The 21,683-nt window shown below is 47.6% G+C and overlaps 2 protein-coding genes across 10 annotated transcripts in view; one reads left to right on the top strand and one right to left on the bottom strand.

The window, feature by feature from the left end:
* The window catches only part of SLC4A4 (solute carrier family 4 member 4), a 193,103-nt gene that overhangs the window by 47,089 nt on the left and 124,331 nt on the right, over positions 1-21,683 (top strand). For all 7 annotated transcript variants that reach the window (XM_081206955.1, XM_081206957.1, XM_081206952.1 and 4 more), the window contains one exon: positions 15,540-15,710. In XM_081206955.1, the coding sequence (XP_081063081.1) occupies positions 15,540-15,710 (171 nt within the window). The remainder of the gene's footprint in view (positions 1-15,539; positions 15,711-21,683) is intronic.
* Positions 1-21,683, bottom strand: part of LOC308594367 (uncharacterized protein) — a 72,244-nt gene that overhangs the window by 10,716 nt on the left and 39,845 nt on the right. Inside the window, exon 5 of one of the 3 annotated variants that reach the window (XR_014011389.1) lies at positions 9,533-9,994. The exons of the other annotated variants lie outside the window; for them this stretch is intronic. The gene's annotated coding sequence lies outside the window, so the exon portion shown is untranslated. Of the gene's footprint in view, positions 1-9,532; positions 9,995-21,683 lie in introns of those variants that run through there. 3 annotated transcript variants of the gene reach the window in all.

The following is a 21,683-nucleotide window of genomic DNA, read 5'->3' on the forward strand; positions in this document are numbered from 1 at the left end:
TGTTTAATTGGTCAAAGGCAGGGGTCAGCAAACTTTTTCAGCAGGGGCCGGTCCACTGTCCCTCAGACCTTGTGGGGGGCCGGACTGTATTTTGGGGAAAAAAGAAGAACAAATTCCTATTCCCCAGAAATAACCCAGAGATGCATTTTAAATAAAAGGGCACATTCTACTCATGTAAAAACACGCTGATTCCTGGACCGTCCGCAAGCTGGATTTAGAAGGCAATTGGGGCCGGATCTGGCCCCCGGGCCTTAGATTGCCTACCCATGGTCAAAGGCCTGGGAGAAGAGGAATGCTTTGCTTGGCGCTTAAAGATATGTAAGCCCCCCAGGGGAAAGAGCCACTGCAGAAAAGGCTCTGTATGTTGTTGTTATTGTTTGTTAATATGTTACGTATTTTCATGGTGTTATGTTGCAAACCACCCTGTGATCCTTAGATGAAGGGTGGTATAGAAATTTAACAAAAAATAAACAAAAAAAGCAAAAAGAAAATGGTGCTGTCAAAAGCCATGAAAGTGCACCCAGAGTTGGAAGATAGGCTTCTGCATCTCCCTCCCCATACCCTATTGTGGTCCCCCTGTAATGAAAGCATATATATATATATATATATATATATTTGCTTTCGTAGATTTTCACGGGTACAGGAATGCAGGTTTTGGTGTCTTCGGGTGTCTTCCCGTGTAAGAGTTGGGGTGTCTAGGCGACGTTTCGACGAGGTCTCACTCGTCATCTTCAGGCTGGTGCTTTCGGCTTCTTGTTACTAGAACAGAGCAGGATCTCAGTGTTTGAGTTCCTATAAATACTGTTGAGGGGGTGTGGTGTATGGCCTCCAACGTTCTGGGCAGAGAGGGAGTTCCCAGATTAGTGTGCCTTTTCTTCTTTTGTTCCTTAATTACTTGAGGGATATCTTGAGTGATTTCTTGAGTGATATTCTGAGTACCACTTAGGAGGGTCATTAGGTGTGGATTAGTTGCTAAAGCTTTCGTGTCTTGACCTCTTGAGCTTGTGAAAAGTTTTTCTGAGAAGATGGCTGTACTGCACTTAGTTGTGCTCTGGCTTGGCTTCGTGTATAGGGGCGAGCTGTGGTTTTGTGCCCTGTGCCAGCCAGATCTGTGTAGGGATTGCAGGGGGGTGCAGCATCCGGAGGTGCCAATATGGTTTGGCTACTGGATGGTGTCTGTACTTTATCTGTGGAGAGGGTCTGGGTTTGGGTCTGGTGTGGTTGATTGGAGATGGCGTTCTGTGTGTCTCTGGTTCTGGTGTCGGTTTTTGTGGGGAGGGCTAATTTCCAGATGTCTGGCAGGCGGGACGTGTCGTCACGCTTGTTCATGTTGTGAGGGTGTTTCTCTATCTCGATGGCTTCCATGATTATTCTCTTGTGGTGATGTTCCATGTTAAAGAGCAATTTGGAATCTGCAAAATTAATTTCGTGTCCTGTTTCTTTCATGTGTTGGTAAAGAGAGGAAGTTTTTTCTTCTTTTTTGACGGCATTCTTGTGTTCTGCGATACGTGCATTTATTCGTCTGTTTGTTTGTCCAATGTACGTGGCTGGGCAGACTTTGCAGGGTATTTCATAGACCCCTTGGTTTTCTAACTGGATTTTATCTTTTGGGTTTCTGAGGATATTGGCTATTTTTTGGTTGGTGCAAAAGGCTGTTTTGATATTGTGTTTATGGAGGATTTTGCTAATTTTATCTGTAGTGCCCTTGATATAAGGAAGGAGGGCCATGCCATTGTTTTCTTCTGTGTCTTGGTTTTTGGGGGGTGTTTCTTTTTGGATTAGCTTCGTAACCCTGTTTTGTTGGTATCCGTTGGCGATTAACACATTTGAGAGATTCTGTAACTCAGTTGTCAAGTGGTCTTTGTCAGCCAGGCGTTTGGTTCTGGAGATGAGAGTCTTGGCTACGGAGTTTATTTGTGCAGGGTGGTGGTGTGATTGTGCATGTAAGTAGCGGTTGGTGTGTGTTTTTTTCCGGTAGATAGTGTGTCCTAGGGTAGATAGTGTGTCCCCAAAAACCAAGACACAGAAGAAAACAATGGCATGGCCCTCCTTCCTTATATCAAGGGCACTACAGATAAAATTAGCAAAATCCTCCATAAACACAATATCAAAACAGCCTTTTGCACCAACCAAAAAATAGCCAATATCCTCAGAAACCCAAAAGATAAAATCCAGTTAGAAAACCAAGGGGTCTATGAAATACCCTGCAAAGTCTGCCCAGCCACGTACATTGGACAAACAAACAGACGAATAAATGCACGTATCGCAGAACACAAGAATGCCGTCAAAAAAGAAGAAAAAACTTCCTCTCTTTACCAACACATGAAAGAAACAGGACACGAAATTAATTTTGCAGATTCCAAATTGCTCTTTAACATGGAACATCACCACAAGAGAATAATCATGGAAGCCATCGAGATAGAGAAACACCCTCACAACATGAACAAGCGTGACGACACGTCCCGCCTGCCAGACATCTGGAAATTAGCCCTCCCCACAAAAACCGACACCAGAACCAGAGACACACAGAACGCCATCTCCAATCAACCACACCAGACCCAAACCCAGACCCTCTCCACAGATAAAGTACAGACACCATCCAGTAGCCAAACCATATTGGCACCTCCGGATGCTGCACCCCCCTGCAATCCCTACACAGATCTGGCTGGCACAGGGCACAAAACCACAGCTCGCCCCTATACACGAAGCCAAGCCAGAGCACAACTAAGTGCAGTACAGCCATCTTCTCAGAAAAACTTTTCACAAGCTCAAGAGGTCAAGACACGAAAGCTTTAGCAACTAATCCACACCTAATGACCCTCCTAAGTGGTACTCAGAATATCACTCAAGAAATCACTCAAGATATCCCTCAAGTAATTAAGGAACAAAAGAAGAAAAGGCACACTAATCTGGGAACTCCCTCTCTGCCCAGAACGTTGGAGGCCATACACCACACCCCCTCAACAGTATTTATAGGAACTCAAACACTGAGATCCTGCTCTGTTCTAGTAACAAGAAGCCGAAAGCACCAGCCTGAAGATGACGAGTGAGACCTCGTCGAAACGTCGCCTAGACACCCCAACTCTTACACGGGAAGACACCCGAAGACACCAAAACCTGCATATATATATATATATATATATATATATGGGGGGCGTTAAATAGAAGCTCAGAAAAATTCAGTGTGGTCCAATTTCAAATTTCAGCCCTACCTTTAAAACCTTGCCTTTTTAAAGTAGGATCCAAGTCGCACTTGCTTGATCAGAGCAGGGATCATGGCAACGCAAGCCTGATGGCTTATCTAACCTCTCACACTCGCAAAGGAAGAAAAGCAGATTAGATGTCTGGGAGTGCGACTCTAGCAACAGGTTTACAAGCGATGAATGAAAGGACTGCCCCAATCCCCTCAGAAGTGCTTTTCTATCTCTGCCTTGACTACATCGCAATGGTTGCTCCTCAGCTTCCAGTTTAAGGGGCCAACTCTGACATGTAGCTCCCTCAGTGTAGGAAGCTGCCTTATGCACAGTCCCAACTAGCTCAGTATTATTATTATTATTATTATTATTATTATTATTATTATTATTACTACACAATATTAAGAAGCAGTTTTAAACAACTTGCAATCACAAAATAAGGTGGGTGCTAAAAATATTCACCTCAACTTATGTAAAGTAGCTTTCCTTACATTTACTCAGGCTGGGGATACGATGGAGGTGTGTAATGAGTTAGTGACAACACTAACTTAAGTTTTAGATATAGGGGTTTAGGGGTGGGTGGTGTTTTTTTGGATGAGTGTTTTTTTGTTTTGTTTTTTTGGTATTGAACCCTGCTCGACTCTTGTATATATGCCAACAAAAGTTTGAGAAGGGACGCGGGTGGCGCTGTGGTCTAAACCACTGAGCCTAGGGCTTGCTGATCAGAAGGTTGGCGGTTTGAATCCCTGTGACGGGGTGAGCGCCTGTTGTTCAGTCCCTGCTCCTGCCCACCTAGCAGTTCGAAAGCACGTCAAGTGCAAGTAGATAAATAGGTACCACTCCGGCGGGAAGGTAAACTGTGTTTCCGTGCACTGCTCTGGTTTGCCAGAAGCAGCTTAGTCACGCTGGCCACATTACCCGGAAGCTGTCTGCGGACAAACGCCAACTCCCTCAGCCTATAGAGCGAGATGAGCGCTGCAACCCCAGAGTCGTCCGCAACTGGACTTAACTGTCAGGGGTACCTTTACCTTTTTAAAAGTTTGAGAATCTGAAAATCTAAACCTCAAGTGGCAAATATCAGGGAAAAGCGGCATGTGTTTAGTGTTATCTGGTAGCTGCACAACGAAGGCATCAGGCACACCTCTGTGGGAAGGGAGTTCTGCAGGTTAGGGGCTGCCACAGAGAAGGCCCTCTCCCAGGCCTCCCCTCCCTGAGCCTCTAACAGTGAAGGAATCACCTGGAGAGCCCCCTCTGCTAATCTCATCACCCGAGAGGGTCTGTAGGGATGGGGGTGGTCTTTCAGATATTGGTCCATCTAGTTCAGTATTGTCTACACTGGCTGGCAGTGGCTCTCCAGGGTTTCAAGACAGAGTCTTTCCCTTTCTGGAGATTCCAGGAATTGAACCTGGGAACTTCTGTGGATAGAACAAGCATGAATGTATTACAGATCAAGCGTTGTGCAAGCCACAGTTTGGTGCTAAATGGGTGTAACATGGGAAGTAGTTCTGTGTCTTTGTAAGAAATGGGGTAAGAGAGGCATGCATTTTGTTTTGGAGCACAGGGTTTAAACTGGTCATGTGGGTCAGAAAAGCTGTCCCCTGACCTTCCCCTCTCTTCCCCTCCTCCCTTTAGTATCAGACCGTCTTGCAAGCCAAAGTCTTCTGGCGTGTTCTTGCATGTCACGAAAGTCTTCAGAGGTCATTTATATAAAAGATTACACTGGCCTTTGGAAGACACTTGCGTTTCAAAGACCTGATTAGAAATGATCAGGCTATTCTGCTGTCACATACTTGATAAGACGTGCCCCCCTTCTTATCCTTTTCATTGTCCATAAAAGGTTTAATTATAACTTTGAGATAAGTGCTGAATCCCCACTTAGATTTCCCAGTCTCGATAAGCTAGAGAACTTGTGAAATAAGGGTTAGTGGAAGCTTGTGGTTCTGATATGATTTATATAACCCAGGGGTGGAGGGATGGACGCCCTGGATTATTCACCAGCCTTTTGTGCCCCCTCCACTGCTTCAGCCTCGGAGTTTGAACTGCTTCCTGTCACAGGCTCTTTCTGCTCACTAAACCCTGTTTCCCTTTCAGCATCTGGCCCTTCCTCCCAATCTTCTCCCTCTGACCTTTCCTCTGTGTCCCACCACCAATCCCCTGGCTCTGAGCCTTCCTCCTCTGGGGTTTCCCTTGGGGGTTCCCCGGCTGGTGCCTTCCACCACTCCTCTTTGTCCAGCCAGTCCCTGACAGCCATGTTGGCTGGGGCAGATGGGAGTTGGAGTACCAACATCTGGAAGGCCAAAGGTTCCCTGTTCTCTAGACGAGCACTGGGGAGAAGAACGAACCATGTGCGATCATGTAGACCAAGGAGACCAACCACGAGTTCCCTTCCTAGCATAACCTCATGAGACTACTTTTCAAGGATGGGCTTGAGCCAATGCACTACAGTCCCAACCATCCAACCTTCATCCTCACAAGGTGACATGGAAGGATCAAAAGCTTCAAGGCAGCATTTCTCAACCTGTGGGTCCCCAGATATTGTTGGACTACAACTCCCATCATCCCTGAGCTCTGGCCTTGCTAGCTAGGGGTGATGGGAGTTGTAGTTCAACAACATCTGGGGACCCACAGGTTGAGAAAAGCTGTTCTAAGGGGACCAACAGAGACACTCCCCCTATATAGCCCTCCCAGAGGCAATCTACTAGGGCAGGTCCATCCAACTCCGAAGAGACTGCAATCTACTCCCAGTGTAAAAAAAACCCTGGAAGTGATCTACCCATTGTCATTGGTGATTGACCAGAATTGTCCAGCTTTTTGGGGGCAAACAAAAGTTGTTGAGCTTCTTTTGGGAATACCACAGCTGTTGAGCTTTTTTGGGGGAGAATCAAATACTTCACTCATCTCAAACTCCATCAATAACAAACGCTTGAAACGTATTCAACAGTGCAATAAGAAAACACAAAGCAGTGCTCACTTTACGTGGCAGAGGGACAGAGCGAGGGGGGCGGGGGCTGGAAGCAACCATTCAAAAGTTTTTCTACACCTGCGATCAATAAGGAGCCAGCGATCGACCGGGATCACCAGGGGATCTACCTGTTGACCGCGGTCGACCCGTTGAACATGTCTGTACTAGGGTGATAAAGGTCTCAAAACCAGGCCCAAGGCCTGAATACATCCAAAACAGTTAGTTTACCTGATGCCTCCAGCACAGAAAAGAGAAAATGAACATTAGTTTGCTCTAGCTGCTGATTACAGAATTCTCAGTTCCTCTCCAGCTGCTCTCTCTCTCTCTCCATCTTTTTAGCTAGAGGGCTCTCTGGCCCCACCTTGGCAACTTCTCACAGTTTGTCAGGTTTTGCTTTTGTTTTTTTGGCTGCAGTTTGTGGCTGGCATAACCTAATTCCCATGCCTCTCAGCCAACTCTTCTCTCCGTCTCAGCTTTGGGGAAGCCACCTGCCAGTCTTCGATCTTCAGATAGTCAGCTCAAGTGCTTCGCTCTAAATCATCCTGACCTCGTGCCCACTGAATGTTTGGGACTACAGCTCCCATCAACCAAAGCCATCTGGCAAAGCCTGGTCCAAATTTTACACTCTTCCTGAATTTCAAAATGTTAATACCACCTTCGAAATGCCAATATATAGTCCTTGTCGGTGACTTGCATGTCTCCAACTGTGATGTGTTTCATCTGCTCCAAATTCCTCTGTTTTCCAGGGCTAGACCTTTTTTTCTTTTGCTTATGGTTCCTATGCCCAGAATTCCCCTCCCAGGTTGACCTGCATAATTCTACTTGTCCCTTTCTTTTATTTCATATACAGTATATTATTTATATAATATACAAAAGATTGTGTCCCACCTTTCCAGTGCCTCTTTGCCACTCAGTGTGGCTCACAAGTGCTTAGAGTCACAATACAACAATAAAAATAACATGAAAATGCAGCAACAAAATACAAAACATAAGCAACAACCAATACAGTGGTACCTCGCATTACCGTATTTTGCGCCCCATAAGACGCTCCGGCCCATAAGACGCACCTAGTTTTTTGGGGGGGAAATAAAGAAAAAATTTTTTATTTCCCCCCCAGGTGCGGGGCTGGAAGAACCAGGTCGGGGAACAGTGGGAAGGCAGCTCTGCCTCCCCGCTGTCCCCCGAGCTTGTGGGGCTGGCGATGGGGAGAAGTGCACCAGTCCCGCGATGGCAGGCAGCTCTGTGCCGCCATCCCGAGCGGGGCGGGACTTAGCGCCCCGCTCGGGATGGCGGCGTAGACCTGCCTGCGGTCCCGCGACGGCAGGCAGATCTCTACCGCCATCCCGAGCGGGGCGGGACTTAGCGCACCGCTCGGGATGGCGGCGTAGACCTGCCTGCGGTCCCGCGACGGCAGGCAGATCTCTGCCGCCATCCCGAGCGGGGCGGGACTTAGCGCACCGCTCGGGATGGCGGCGTAGACCTGCCTGCGGTCCCGCGACGGCAGGCAGATCTCTGCCGCCATCCCGAGCGGGGCGGGACTTAGCGCACCGCTAGGGATGGCGGCGTAGACCTGCCTGCAGTCCCGCGACGGCAGGCAGCTCTGTGCCGCCATCCCGAGCGGGGCGGGACTTAGCGCCCCGCTCGGGATGGCGGCGCAGAGCTGCGCTGGTCCCAGGAGCGCAGGCAGCTCTGCAGGGCCACCGGGAGCGGGGCGGAGCTTCTCCCCCAGCTCCCGGTGGCCGGGCAGAGCTGCACTGGTCCCAGGAGCGCAGGCAGCTCTGCAGGGCCACCGGGAGCGGGGCGGAGCTTCTCCCCCGGCTCCCGGTGGCCGGGCAGAGCTGTGCTGGTCCCAGGAGCGCAGGCAGCTCTGCAGGGCCACCGGGAGCGGGGCGGAGCTTCTCCCCCGGCTCCCGGTGGCCGGGCAGAGCTGCGCTGGTCCCAGGAGCGCAGGCAGCTCTGCAGGGCCACCGGGAGCGGGGCGGAGCTTCTCCCCCGGCTCCCGGTGGCCGGGCAGAGCTGCGCTGGTCCCAGGAGCGCAGGCAGCTCTGCAGGGCCACCGGGAGCGGGGCGGAGCTTCTCCCCCGGCTCCCGGTGGCCGGGCAGAGCTGCGCTGGTCCCAGGAGCGCAGGCAGCTCTGCAGGGCCACCGGGAGCGGGGCGGAGCTTCTCCCCCGGCTCCCGGTGGCCGGGCAGAGCTGCGCTGGTCCCAGGAGCGCAGGCAGCTCTGCACGGCCACCGGGAGCGGGGCGGAGCTTCTCCCCCGGTTCCCGGTGGCCGGGCAGAGCTGCGCTGGTCCCAGGAGCGCAGGCAGCTGTGCACGGCCACCGGGAGCGGGGCGGAGCTTCTCCCCCGGCTCCCGGTGGCCGGGCAGAGCTGCGCTGGTCCCAGGAGCGCAGGCAGCTCTGCAGGGCCACCGGGAGCGGGGCGGAGCTTCTCCCCAGGCTCCCGGTGGCCGGGCAGAGCTGCGCTGGTCCCGGGATTGCAGGCAGCTCTGCGCAACCCTCGGAGCCGGTCTCCCGAGGGTTGCGCAGAGCTTCCTGAAGCCTGGAGAGCGAGAGGGGTCGGTACGCACCGACCCCCCTCGCTCTCCAGGCTTCAGCGAAAGCCTGCATTCACCCCATAAGACGCAGGCACATTTCCCCTTCATTTTTGGAGGGGAAAAAGTGCGTCTTATGGGGCGAAAAATACGGTAAGTACTTAATTCATTCCAGAGGTCTGTTCTTAACCTGAAACTGTTCTTAACCTGAAGCACCACTTTAGCTAATGGGGCCTCCCGCTGCTGCTGTGCTGCTGCTGCGCGATTTCTGTTCTCATCCTGAAGCAAAGTTCTTAACCCAAGGTACTATTTCTGGGTTAGTGGAGTCTGTAACCTGAAGCCTATGTAACCCGAGGTACCACTGTAATTGTTCATTTTTAATTATTGCATCTGTCCTTTGCTTTATACATTAGAAAAGGTCTCAGAGCAGCTCAAGAGAATGAAATACAATGACTAAAAGCATTTGAAAACAAAAAATTGAAAACAATGAAAAATTCAAATTTCATAAAATGCTCATTAAAAGGTCTTTCCCACCACATTAAAAGATGAGCAGTGCTGTAGGAGGCAACTTGACTACCAAAGGTGTGAATTAAAAGGCACCTAAAAACTCACACCTTTGGCGCCTGGTGTGTCTCCCTGGAGAGAGCATCGGACAGACAAGATCTCTTCTATTCCCACTCCCAAACCGATTGTTTCCACGAAACTGTAGCTCTTCCCTCCCACCCCAGAACAGAGCCAAAGCATGTGCAACTGCACTTATACACACCAATCCCCTGTTACCTTCCCATCCCTCCCTCCTCGTCAGCCCTTTAGTTAATTTCCTTAACTGCTGAAATTTGGATTGTAAGCTCCTTGGGGCAGGGGACTCAATATGTTCCCCCGCATCTTTCAACCTACAACATGTCAATGGATAAATAATAAGGGATGCATTTTGCGGCAAGCCTGACATTGAGCTAGGGATGAAAAGATGAGCGCAGGGTGCCTCTCAGGACAGCCGCATTACGTGCCATTGAAAATCAGAGTTGGCAGGATCAAATCTGCAAGGCACATTCAGTAGAAAACTGGTGCCGTCCTTTGGTTGTTGGAGCAGCAGTTGCTACCTCTGATGAATTGTTTTAATGCCGTGGTCAGCTTGATAATAGAAACACATCATAGTAAGCCTGTAGTCCTAATACTTTAATATGCTGCCAACAGAACTAGACAATCTCTTTAATCCCTCGATCACATGTGCACCAGTGCAGCTTTTTGTAGCATGAATCTGAAGTTGTGTGTGTGTGCATTACTTTCCTGCTCTCCCCGTATTCTGCAGAAGAGAGAAAATCACAGTATTGCTTTAGGTGCTTCAGTAAGAGAAACAAGACAGAGAGAGAGAATGGATTTTCTGCTTCCCCCCCTCCCTGCCCCCATCAGAGACTTCCTTGGAGGAAATGGTTGGCATGTGTATACAATATCAAGATAAACTCCTAGACTTTCCTCCCAGGAGTGCCTCAGCAGGAAACACTTGACACAATTTTTCAGTGAGCCTTTATGTACGAGATCTCACCCCCCCCATTTACTAATGCAACTTGAGTTTTCCCATGAGAATGAGACTGTAAATGGTTCTTGCCACAATCCCACTTGGCTTCAAGCTGATCAAGCTTTTTCCAGTGGTATTTCAAATATACATGATTTCTCTTAAACGCACAGTGCCTTGGAACGTAACCCCTGCATAAATTGGGAGTTGCCTGTATGGGATATGGCCCCCACCCCCGGATATGTGTATTTTGGTGTCTGGCTCAAAGTTGCTGGAGAATTTGTTGATTTCCCCCTAAAGCTTTAATGTTTAGCATTGCGAATCACAGGCAGTTAATCCAAGGCACAGATACACAAAGGCGGAAGGCAGGTGAGCCAGGTATTCAGGTTGATCTGATGATGATGCACAACTTGCAACCCCGTTATAAGTCGGCTGGGTTCAGGTTGGGATGGCAGGTGGTTCTGTTCCTTACCAAGCAGTCTAGCAGTCCTGCCTAGAAGGCGGAACCTGTTCCACCTGTTGGCATCTACAGGACCTAGGTGATGGAGGAGGCGGGTCTGTCTCTTGGGTGGCAGACTGAGTGGGTGGAGCATTCCCCTCTGTAGAGGTGGGGCTAGACCTGATGACTCTGGGGTGGGTTGAGTGACAGGTGCATGGTAGTGTCAGAGGAAGGCTGTGTTAGAAATTAGCCAGGCGCCAGACACATTTTGCACCTGGCTATTGGCCACTTGCAACCAGGTGAAGGTGCCTGGGTGCTAGGATGGTGCCTGACAACTGCACCTCTGGAGTTGCATGCCTGGGGTGTGTGTGTGTCATTGGATCTTGACTGTTTTCACACACTTAATACCACATCCTGTACAATTCTATTCGTTATATTTTATCTGCACAATCGGAATGAATTTCAGGAACCGAAATGCTTTTCCTGTGCAGCATGAGCAGGAGCAGTGTGAACAACGTTAGCAGTTAATTGTTGTAGCTTGTCTGCGCTTACCCCCCGCAACCCCACTGCTCTGCTCTGCTCTGCTCACCATTGTGAAGAATATTCTTTTGTTAGGAATGGTCCATGTTGAGAAAAATAGGTACGAATAGGCTAATAATAATAATAATTTATTTGTACCCCGCCCATATGGCTGGCTTTCCCCAGCCACTCTGGGCGGCTTCCAACAAAGATTAAAAATACATTAAAATGTCACACATTAAAAACTCCCCAGAACAGGGCTGCCTTCAGATGTCTTCTAATTGTCAGGTAGTTGTTTATCTCTTTGACATCTGATGGACATATGTGGACTGTTCCTAGTAAGTTCTCAGAGTTCTTAACCTAGCTTAAGGTTGTCATCTGAACTAGCCAGATCTTTAACTGAGAATCAATCACAGTCCGTCCGCCATTTGAAAAAGAAGGCTTTAGAGCTACCTGGCCCCAAAATGGCACCTGGACCTTCCATTTTGGTGACTGTAACCTTGGTTGAAGGAACCATTTGGAGCCTAGCTTATATATATGAGGTTTTTTTTAACACTGGAGACAGGCTCCCTGTGGAGAGGGAGGCAGGGTGAGCAGGCCTTCCCACTGTGACAGGTGGGGCAGAACAGCAGGTTGATGGGATTCTCCCACTTGAAGAACCTTCCGCAAGATCCTTGACGAGCCACCCTTCTCCATCGTCACAGAGTCAGTGTGCCCAGAGTACGACCTAGGAGACCGGGGTTTGAATACCCACTTGCCATGAAGCTTGATGGGTAACCTTGGGGGCCACTCCTTGCCTCTTTGCTTAACTTACCTCACAGGGTTTGTTGTGGGGATTACCGTATTTTTCGATCGATAACACGCACCTGACCATAACACGCACATAGTTTTTAGAGGAGGAAAACAAGGGGAAAAAAATTCTGAATGAAACAGTGGATGTATCATCTTTGTGCTTCATGCTGTGGCCACAGACATGTGATTTGATGGTGAGTTTGGGGTAGCCCAATGCAAAGATCCTGAGAATCCATGTGGATTTGTGCTTTGTAACCACGTTTTTGCACCATTGCAGCCCCAGGCAACAGTGGGTGCGTGATTTTTTTGGTGCAGGCTGTAGCCATGGACATGCTATGTGATCTGATGGTGAATTTGGGGTGACCCTATGCAAAGATCCTGAGGATCCATGTGGATCCGTGCTTTGTAACCGCGTTTTTGCACCATTGCAGCCCTGTTTTTGCATCAGATCATTGCTATGTGATCTGATGGTGAATTTGGGATGACCCTATGCAAAGATCCTGAGGATCCATGTGGACCCGTGCTTTGTAACCACGTTTTTGCACCTTTGCAGCCCTGTTTTTGCATCAGATCATTGCTATGTGATCTGACAGTGAATTTGGGGTGACCCAATGCAAAGATCCTGAGGATCCATGTGGATCTGTGCTTTGTAACCACGTTTTTGCACCATTGCAGCCCTGTTTCTGCATCTGATCATTGCTATGAGAGCCAGTTTGGTGTAGTGGTTAAGAGCGGTAGTCTTGTAATCTGGGGAACCGGGTTCGAGTCTTCGCTCCTCCACATGCAGCTGCTGGGTGACCTTGGGCCAGTCACACTTCTTTGAAGTCTCTCAGCCCCACTCACCTCACAGAGTGTTTGTTGTGGGGGAGGAAGGGAAAGGAGAATGTGAGCCGCTTTGAGACTCCTTAAAGGGAGTGAAAGGCGGGATATCAAATCCAAACTCTATGTGATCTGACAGTGAATTTGGGGTGACCCAATGCAAAGATCCTGAGGATCCATGTGGATCCGTGCTTTGTAACCACGTTTTAAGTGGGGAGGGAAGGAAAAACATAGAAGGGACAAGGAGCACCGAGAGGGGTGTGCGGAGAAGCAGCTGGCTAAGAATGCAGGAGAGGGATTTTACCGGAGGGAGGAAAGGAAGGCAAAAGTTCCCCCCACGCACCCACCCAAGCCAGCTAGCTCTCTCTCTCTCCCCCACCTGCATGTTGCAGCACCGGAGCACGAGAGGAATTAGAAGGAAGGACGCTCTGCTTTCCCCTCTGCTTGCCTGGAGGGGAGGGGTTTTCTCTGCTCTTTGTTCCGTTTGAGCAAACACAGTAACAAACAGAAGCGGGTGGGCAGTAAGACCCTGAGGCAGAATGCAGGAAAGCAGCAGCTTCCTCTTTTCAAGGCTTCCCTTCTCCAGACGATTGATATTTGCCTGATTTTTGCCTTCACTCGCACCTGTTGGCTCCAGGGACCACACATTTGCTCAATAACACGCACAGACATTTCCCCTTACTTTTTAGGAGAAAAAAATCTGCGTGTTATAGAGGGAAAAATACGGTAAATGAGGAGGGGAAGATTTATGAACATCACCTTGAGCTCCTTGGAGAAGAAGGGATATCAATGCAATAAATAAATAAATATTAATAATACATTGTCTTGACTCGGCCAGGTCATGAGAGTTGGTACATATGATTGTTTCCAGTCACTCTGAGCCCAGTAACCGAAGCGATTTTGGTTTGAAGGAAAGCGGCTGATGGCACTTAGAGATATCCAGCTGCTGCTTGAGTTTATGAGAAGCACACCTTCAGATAAACACATTTCCATCACTGCCGGTGTATGTTTGTTTATCTGCAGTTCTCCGCCCTAAAGCCTTGAGAAACGAGTGGGTAAAACCAGGATTATCTGGCCACATCAAAGATACTTCATGTTTGTGTTCTATGTGAAATTAAGGCAAGCAGATTCACAGTATGATGGGTCATCAGATTATGGAGCAAACATCTGACTAATTTTTTTATAGGTGTTTTGCTTTGACACTAAAATGCTTTCAGCATTTCCCTCACCTAGGGAGGGACCATTGCGGACATTTTTGTGTGTGCTCCTTTTGGCTGAAGACTGGGATAATGGTGCATCAAACAAATCATAAATAAATCTCTGTTGGCTAGAATGCACATTCATTTTTAAAACTGGAGCGCTTCTTCTTTATTTCTTGTATTAACAACATCCATACCTCTGTGTGGTCTGGCAACATTTTAAATATTCTTGATAATCAGGTCCTGTGTTGTCATTTCTTTGAGATTGATAAAAAAAGTTCTAGTCCTCATGAGTTTTGAAGTAAGCTTGAAATGCGAAGGCAAAAACGGGGGGGGGGGGAATGCTGATGGACCCATTCTTATGGCTATCTGCATTCATGTTGCCTGCTGGGAAACCCTGTATGTGGAGCTGTGTGCAAGGTTTGACTTTTGGCACATGGGTTTTTTGGGGTGGGTGGGTATGAGAATGCTACATCCCCACCCCCAAGTCAAATTTCTTGCACATGACAAATTCATTTTAGGAAGTGGGGCACCTTTCAAGAGATGTTTTCAAGTGTTCTTCTTATGGTCAGCATGTACCCAACAATCATGGGGACAGGCACGCAAAAATAAATTTCTAAAGGCTAGCAATGTGCAGTGTTTTAAGTTGCTGTGAAAGCCAGGCTCTTTCAAAACTGGGGCTGAAGAAGTGTGATGTTGGATGTGGAGCTGCTGGTGAAAATGGCAGCCCTAGGCCAAGTTCTCTTTCCACTGCATGTCTGACATGATGCCATCATGCATCATGGATCCATTTTTTTTTTTAAAAAGGACATTCTGACGAAACGTTAGAGAGAACTTTCTACTAGTAAGAGCTGTTTCACAGTGGCATGGTGGCGTACCATCCTTCATTGGAAGTTTTTAAGCAGAGATTGAAGGGACGCTGGTGGCGCTGTGGGTTAAACCACAGAGCCTAGGACTTGCCGATCAGAAGGTCGGCGGTTCGAATCCCCGTGACGGGGTGAGCTCCCGTTGCTCGGTCCCTGCTCCTGCCAACCTAGCAGTTCGAAAGCACGTCAAAGTGCAAGTAGATAAATAGGTACTGCTCCGACGGGAAGATAAATGGTGTTTCTGTGCGCTGCTCTGGTTCGCCAGAAACGGCTTAGTCATGCTGGCCACAAGACCCGGAAGCTGTATGCCGGCTCCTTCGGCCAATAAAGCGATATGAGCGCCGCAACCCCAGTGTCGGTCACAGCTGGACCTAATGGTCAGGGTCCCTTTACCTTTACCTAAGCAGAGATTGTATGGCCATCTTCCAAGGATTCTTTAGCTGAGATTGTGGGGGGTTTGGCTAGATGACCTTTGGGATCCACTGCAATTCTGCAGTTTTATGATTCTTCCCCACTTCTCCATTCCCCATGGCTGGTTTGTGCAGGCAAGGAAGTTCACATGCTGAGAATGATACGCAACCTCTTTGTTGTTCTGTGCCTAAGAATGATACTGTTTCGTGCTGATTACATGGCTGAGATATATTGCTGCTTTTCAAAGCAATCTGAAGATTATTAAAAAGCAACATGTTTATGCGTCCTAGGTCATCATACGGTCTACATTGGGGTTCACGTGCCTAAGAGTTACCGAAGGCGGAGGCGCCACAGAAGAAAGCCCAAGGAGAAGAAAGAAAAGGAGAAAATCTCTGAAAACTCGGACAAATCTGATGTTGAAAATGCCGACGAGACAAGCAGCAGTATCCTCAAGCCACTCAGTGAGTAATGGGCACTTTTTGCAATGTTTCTCAGGGAACCACAGTACAAATGGTGAGGGCTCTTTATGGGAGGTGTATAACTGAAATATGTGGGCCAGCAGAATTATGCAATGAAAAATGCTCTGAGTCCTTGCGAAACCCCACACACCTTAGACCAGGTGTTTGCGAAGATGTGTAAAACTTGATTTGCCTTCAGAATTGATTGAAATGATTTGATTGAACATTTTGGGTTTTTGCGCACTTTGAAATTTTATCTTTTTTGATAACAGTTGAGGTTTGTGAGTCAAAAGGCTACATCTCTCAAGATGTCAGTTATGGATTGATTTAACAGAGCCAAGATTGGGATAGCAAAGATTGAAGGTTCAGTGTTTTCTTCCTTCCACGGATCATGGCTTCATAGTCTTTCTCCTTACACAATTTTGCAGGGTACAGATATGTATTTCAGTGTCTCTGAGCTAGATAAATGTTGTTTGGGGGAACTTCTTGAAGTATCCTTTCATTTAGGATACAGTCGTACCTTGGTTTTTGAACAGCTTAGTTTGTTGGAACTCGAATGCCGCAAACCGGGAAGTAGGTGTTCCAGTTTTCAAACTTTGCCTCGGAAGCCGAATGCCTGGCCCAGCTTCTGATTGGCTGCAGGACGCTCCTGCAGCCAATTGGAAGTCGCGCCTTGGTTTCCTAACGTTTCGGAAGTCAAACGGACTTCTGGAACGCATACTGTTTGAAAACCAAGGTACGACTGCACAGGGTATTCTCACCTCAGAGAGGAGCAGCCAAAAATTACTAGTCTCTCAGCTGAGTCAGTGGAGTGGCTCTCCTTCTCTACTCTCCCTCTTCATGGCATGGCTACTTCCATGTAACAACTGAGGGAGGATCCCAATGGATCTCGCTTCTCATGTTGACCTGGATTTCTTTTTCTCCATCTGCTGCAGCCTGATGGAATGGGTGGTGCTAGCATTTTATGCAAATTCTCGGAGAACAAGACCCGCCAGTGCCTAGTAGTCCCAATAGCTAGGTGTTTAGGAGCGGTGCCACAGTCAGAATACCAGCTTTTATGTCCACCTGGTGTCACGAAACCCCCACAGGGCTGGGGCTGGCCGGCCTCTAATGCAGGAGGAGCAGGAAGAAGAAATGGGGGATGGGGGGGCTGAGTGCAGTGGGATCTCCCCATTTTGTTCAGCTGCTTTGGAACGGTGGAGCAGGGATCTTGGTTCCTTCTCAACCTTCCCATGGAGCAGAGAGCCTCATTGGAGGCTAGGGAGGGATGTGAGCAGCCAAGGGGGAGGCAGGAGGCAGCTGTGACTGAACAGGAGCTGGAGTAGATGCAGCCTTATTACCCAGAACCAAGGCACCTCATTCGCAGACGTGAGCAGACCCACCCACACCAACAGAGCCCATGCACAGCAATCCTGGTATTTCCTGCAAGGCGAGTGAGTCTCTTGTGTGAGCACACCATGCCTCCTCTTTGAAAGCTTGGCAGGCAGGGTGTGGAAACTTGTTAGGACATCTTCATTGCTTCTGTCTTGTTCTGAACTTCTTGCCTTGTTTCAGAACTCCTGAATCGGAACTCCTGAGCTTCATTGTCTGCTGCTGGGCTTATACTGTCACTTGCTTGAATAATGCCTCTTTCTTACATACAAGTAGGAGCAGTTGCCCATGTTTGTGTGTTGGGTGGGAGCCCACCAGAGGAATTTTAACTTGCTGTAGTTTGAAACTGGGTTATGGACTAGATCAGAGGCACCAGCCCAGCACAGGGAGCAATAATTACTCCACGTTCCTAATTGGCTCTTAATCAAACTTCTAGGAGGCAAAGTGAGCAGGTGGTCTTGGATTCCCCACCCCACTCTGGGCTTAGAGGCCAGCATTTTCCATCACCTATCAACTGTGAATAAGCTGCAGTCTCTCGGGTACTTACCGGTGGGATATGCTTCCCTCATAACCATACATAGCTTTGGATAGTTGTCCTTGCTGTAAGGAAAAAGTAACTGAAAGCCCTGCTCTCCACCTGGCACTGTTATTACTGTGCAGTCTGAAAGATTTCAATGCAACTGTCTCGTTCCTTAAGAGTTCCAAGAATAGACTAGCAGGGGCTGCTAGTTCACAAGATTAAGGGGCGATGGGATGGATGCTGGTGTGCATCAGGCTTGCATAAGACTGATTTGCTCAAGACTGGCTTCAGCCAGTGCTGATTTAACAAGTGATGAAAAATCTCCCGAGTTACAGTTCTGACTGGGAACCTAGATGCAGATTTCACCAAAGGCTTTCAGAGTCCCTAGATCACATCTACAGAAGTGACACGCAGCCCTTGTCTAGAAGGGGCTGGAGGGTTTGTTTTTTATCACCGTTGCCCATTATTATGCCTTTACTTGGAGGGTAAAGCGAATGAGAAAATTATCTGCTTGAAAGCAAAGTCAATGCAAATAAATTTTTTCCTGCACTTGTAGCGGTTGCTTAGGAGCAAAAAGACTTCTGTAACATAATTGGAATTCTTTCAGGAATCAGAAGTAAAATACAATTGGCAGATCTATAGAAGAGTATTTTAAATTTACTTTGCGTGGGTTCTAGCTGCGTCTAATGCAAAAGATTCAGGGCTCCTCCACACTGTCATTCCACTTCATTAGTTGTTCTGGGATGCTTCTCCAGTGTTATTGCATTATTGCTGTCTGGGTGGGCACTCTTGCACAACAAAAGAGGGGCCAGCAGCCAACCTAACCACCCCTTGAAGATTTGTGGTATAAAAAGTTACAATATTTCACCAGGAAGCTACGGGACGTGCGCCATTTGGAAGAGAAGCAGTATGTCCACCCCAAAACATTCACAGGTGCAAACAGTATTTAAAGCAGGCTGTCGTATGACCTCCCTGTCACCATGAAGGATACAAACAGGGCCTTTTTTTCAGCTGGAACGCAACAGAACTCAGTCCCAGCACCTCTCAGGTGGGCGCCATTGCCCTGATAAGAGAGCAAGGGTGAGTTCCGGCATCCATTTTTTTTCTGGAAACATAGCACTGGTCACAAATAATCATGAACGCCCACTAAAAAGGGTGACCAAGTAAATTGCTCTTGTAAGTGTGACTTGGATGAACAATGAGAAGCAGAAAGTGCTTCAGTTATATTTATGACTAGGAAAAGAATGGGGAGGGTGTGTGCGTGAGGGAGAACTGTTCTAATATGCCCACATTTGACAGAGACACAAATAAAGATGATCAATTCTGCCTATTAAAATGCCTGAAATAGGAGCCTCTTCCAAATGGCCTCCATAGGGCACTAGCAAATCAAGTGAAAAGGCTTACATGTCTATCTTCTGGCCCAATCGAGACAAGTGTTTGTGTGTGTGTAAGTAAACAAAAAGGTGTTGTTTGGCTGAGGGGCAGGTATCTGCATAGGAAATCCTGTTGATTCAAGGCCCGTGCTTTATTTTGTTCAAAGTTCTTGCCCTGCTTTTAAAGCCTAAAAACTGTTCGCTTCCCCCGTTACTCCTGCCATTGCGTGTTAAAGGCTTTGTGGCATCTCTTGTGAGGAGGACTCAAAATTCTCCCCTTCCATGTAGCAGAGGGAGCTCAGCCTTAAAAAATATATGTGCGACTCGCACATTCCTCCTTTGGCACTGCTTGCAAAATTTATTTCCCGTATTGCCGCCACATGTTAGCATCCAAAGCATCTCCGAGTACGGGATTGTTATCTCACAATATTTGATCTTGTTTTCACGGGCACTTAAGCGATTGAGCTGAAATGCTGTGCATATGGCTTTGGTTTCATTTTTGAAAAAAGTAATGGCCGCTAATGTGGATCTGACTCAGCTACTCAAATTAATCTATGGATTGCTATACTCTGTGTCTCTGCGGGGATTTTCCCCTCTCCTCCTGGTGAGTGTGTAATGTAACCTCTGCTACTGTCTCAGCGGTAGCCGTGTCATCTAAGGCCTGAGGTTAATGTGCAGCTTTTAACATTTGTGATTGAAAATGCTGCTTTCCCTGGAAAGTAAATGCTACATAATCTGATTAGGCAGAAAAGCTAGCGTGGCTCAGACTCTTGTTTTTTTGGGAGGCATCCTTCTGCTTGGCTGCATGCTTGCTGGGTGTTGGAGAGTACCTGCCTTTAAGAAATGTGTGAGAAAATTAGCAGTTGAAGATATGTAACAAATTCAGTATTTGGAATTGCCCATAGGTAAGAGATGCCAGAAAATCCATTATCAGTTGAAAAACAACAACAACAACAACTGCTAAACCTCATGGCCCTATGTATACAGATGGTGTTTTGCGGTGGTTAAGTGTCTGAATATCTAAACTAGGCATAGGCAAACTCGGCCCTCCAGATGTTTTGGGACTACAATTCCCATCATCCATGACCCACTGGTCTTGTTGGCTAGGGATGATGGGAGTTGTAGTCCCAAAACATCTGGAGGACCGAGTTTGCCTATGCCTGATCTAAACCATGGTTAAGGATCTTCCTTCCGCAAGCTAGGAGCAGGAAACCATGGTTTGAAGTGGGTTATATCTGAACCATGGTTTGAAGTGGATTTTTGTTTCCTATTTGCGCTGCACCAAGCATACCATGGTTAAAACCAGTTTGTCTACTTTTCCAGTCTCTCTGCTTGCAAGGTGATAACCTGGCCACTATGGTTTGTCCATAATCACACTGTGTATGCGCAGACTTTAGTTTGGGAATAGTCCATGTGGCGCCCTCTTCATGATGCTAGACTCCCAGGCAGCACAGTGAATCAGTCGTCTGAAATGATGAGAACTGTTGTCCAGCGACATTGGTAGAGTACCTTGTTGACTCACCCTGGCTTATAGCTTAATTGTAGTTCACTGTATTTTATTTAAAGCTGCTTTTACCCCCACTCTCCATGCCAAACTAAAATAGATGCAATCACACAAACCCATTAATACATGTGGTGATGTTGACGATCGTGGGTCATTTTGACCTTACTTTTTTATTTTTGGATAGTCAGAGCCAAGGGGATTCATTGACATTTCTGGTGTCTGAAGGAACACTAGTTCGTCTCAATTATCAGGCATTATTTACCATGTTGTCTGTGGAGCAAGCCAGCACAACTCATGACCTACCAAGCAGAGATGTACCCATGATAACCCTGTCTGCTTATTTTCCTACCTAGGAGTGCATAAACAGGTGTTGTCTAATACTTAGGAAGGGGCATGTTAGATAGCTGTTTTCAGTGTGGATGCTCACTAGTAGTACAGGCTTGCTGTAGAGATTACCATTGAGCACAATTGACTTAAAGTGGGAAGGACCCTGTAGTAAACATTTCATTGCTGTGCTTGATCTTTGCTGAGCAATTATATTTCCTTTAAAAGCACAACGCTTACCAAATGTTTCTTCATCTTCAGCCCTCCGATAAGCAGAAAATAAAATTTTCTACATAAGGAGCTGAGGTGCTGTGAAAATGGGTTGGTTCAGACATAACACTAAACTGCTTCGAGGTTTGTTTGCTTTTAAAACAATCAAGCCGTGTTTGAATTTTATGAAATGAAGAAGAAACAAACCATAGTTTAGCGGTGCATGAGCAAGCTTCAGTCTTGTTGAGTTTCAAACCATGGGTATATTAAACCGAAAGTAAGTATTAATGAAGGCCTTCTCTCAGCTTTGTGGGACAAGGAAGGGGGTATTTGAAATTCTGCAGCTGTGCAGGAGGAGGAGAAATGCGGAAGCCCAATCCATCACTTGGGCTCCTTCCAACTTGGGCACATAGTGTTAAACCATGGTTAGCATTCTGTGTGAACCAGCCCAATGAGGATGAGCCATGGCAAGCCATGAGCTCCCCGCTTCCCTCTCCTCTGGTGTGGCTGTGAGGAGGACATGGGATGCATCCCCTACTGTTTTAGATTAATTGTAGTTTAGTGCATATTATGCAAACTCTAAACTGCCATTGTTAACTATGGTTTGTTGAAACAAGGCAACTGCCCAAACCATGGTTGGAAGCTGGCCTGTTTCAGCAAACGATAGTTAACGT

The sequence above is a fragment of the Podarcis bocagei genome, assembly GCF_964188305.1.
Source record: "Podarcis bocagei genome assembly, chromosome: 9".
NCBI classification, from domain to species: domain Eukaryota; kingdom Metazoa; phylum Chordata; class Lepidosauria; order Squamata; family Lacertidae; genus Podarcis; species Podarcis bocagei.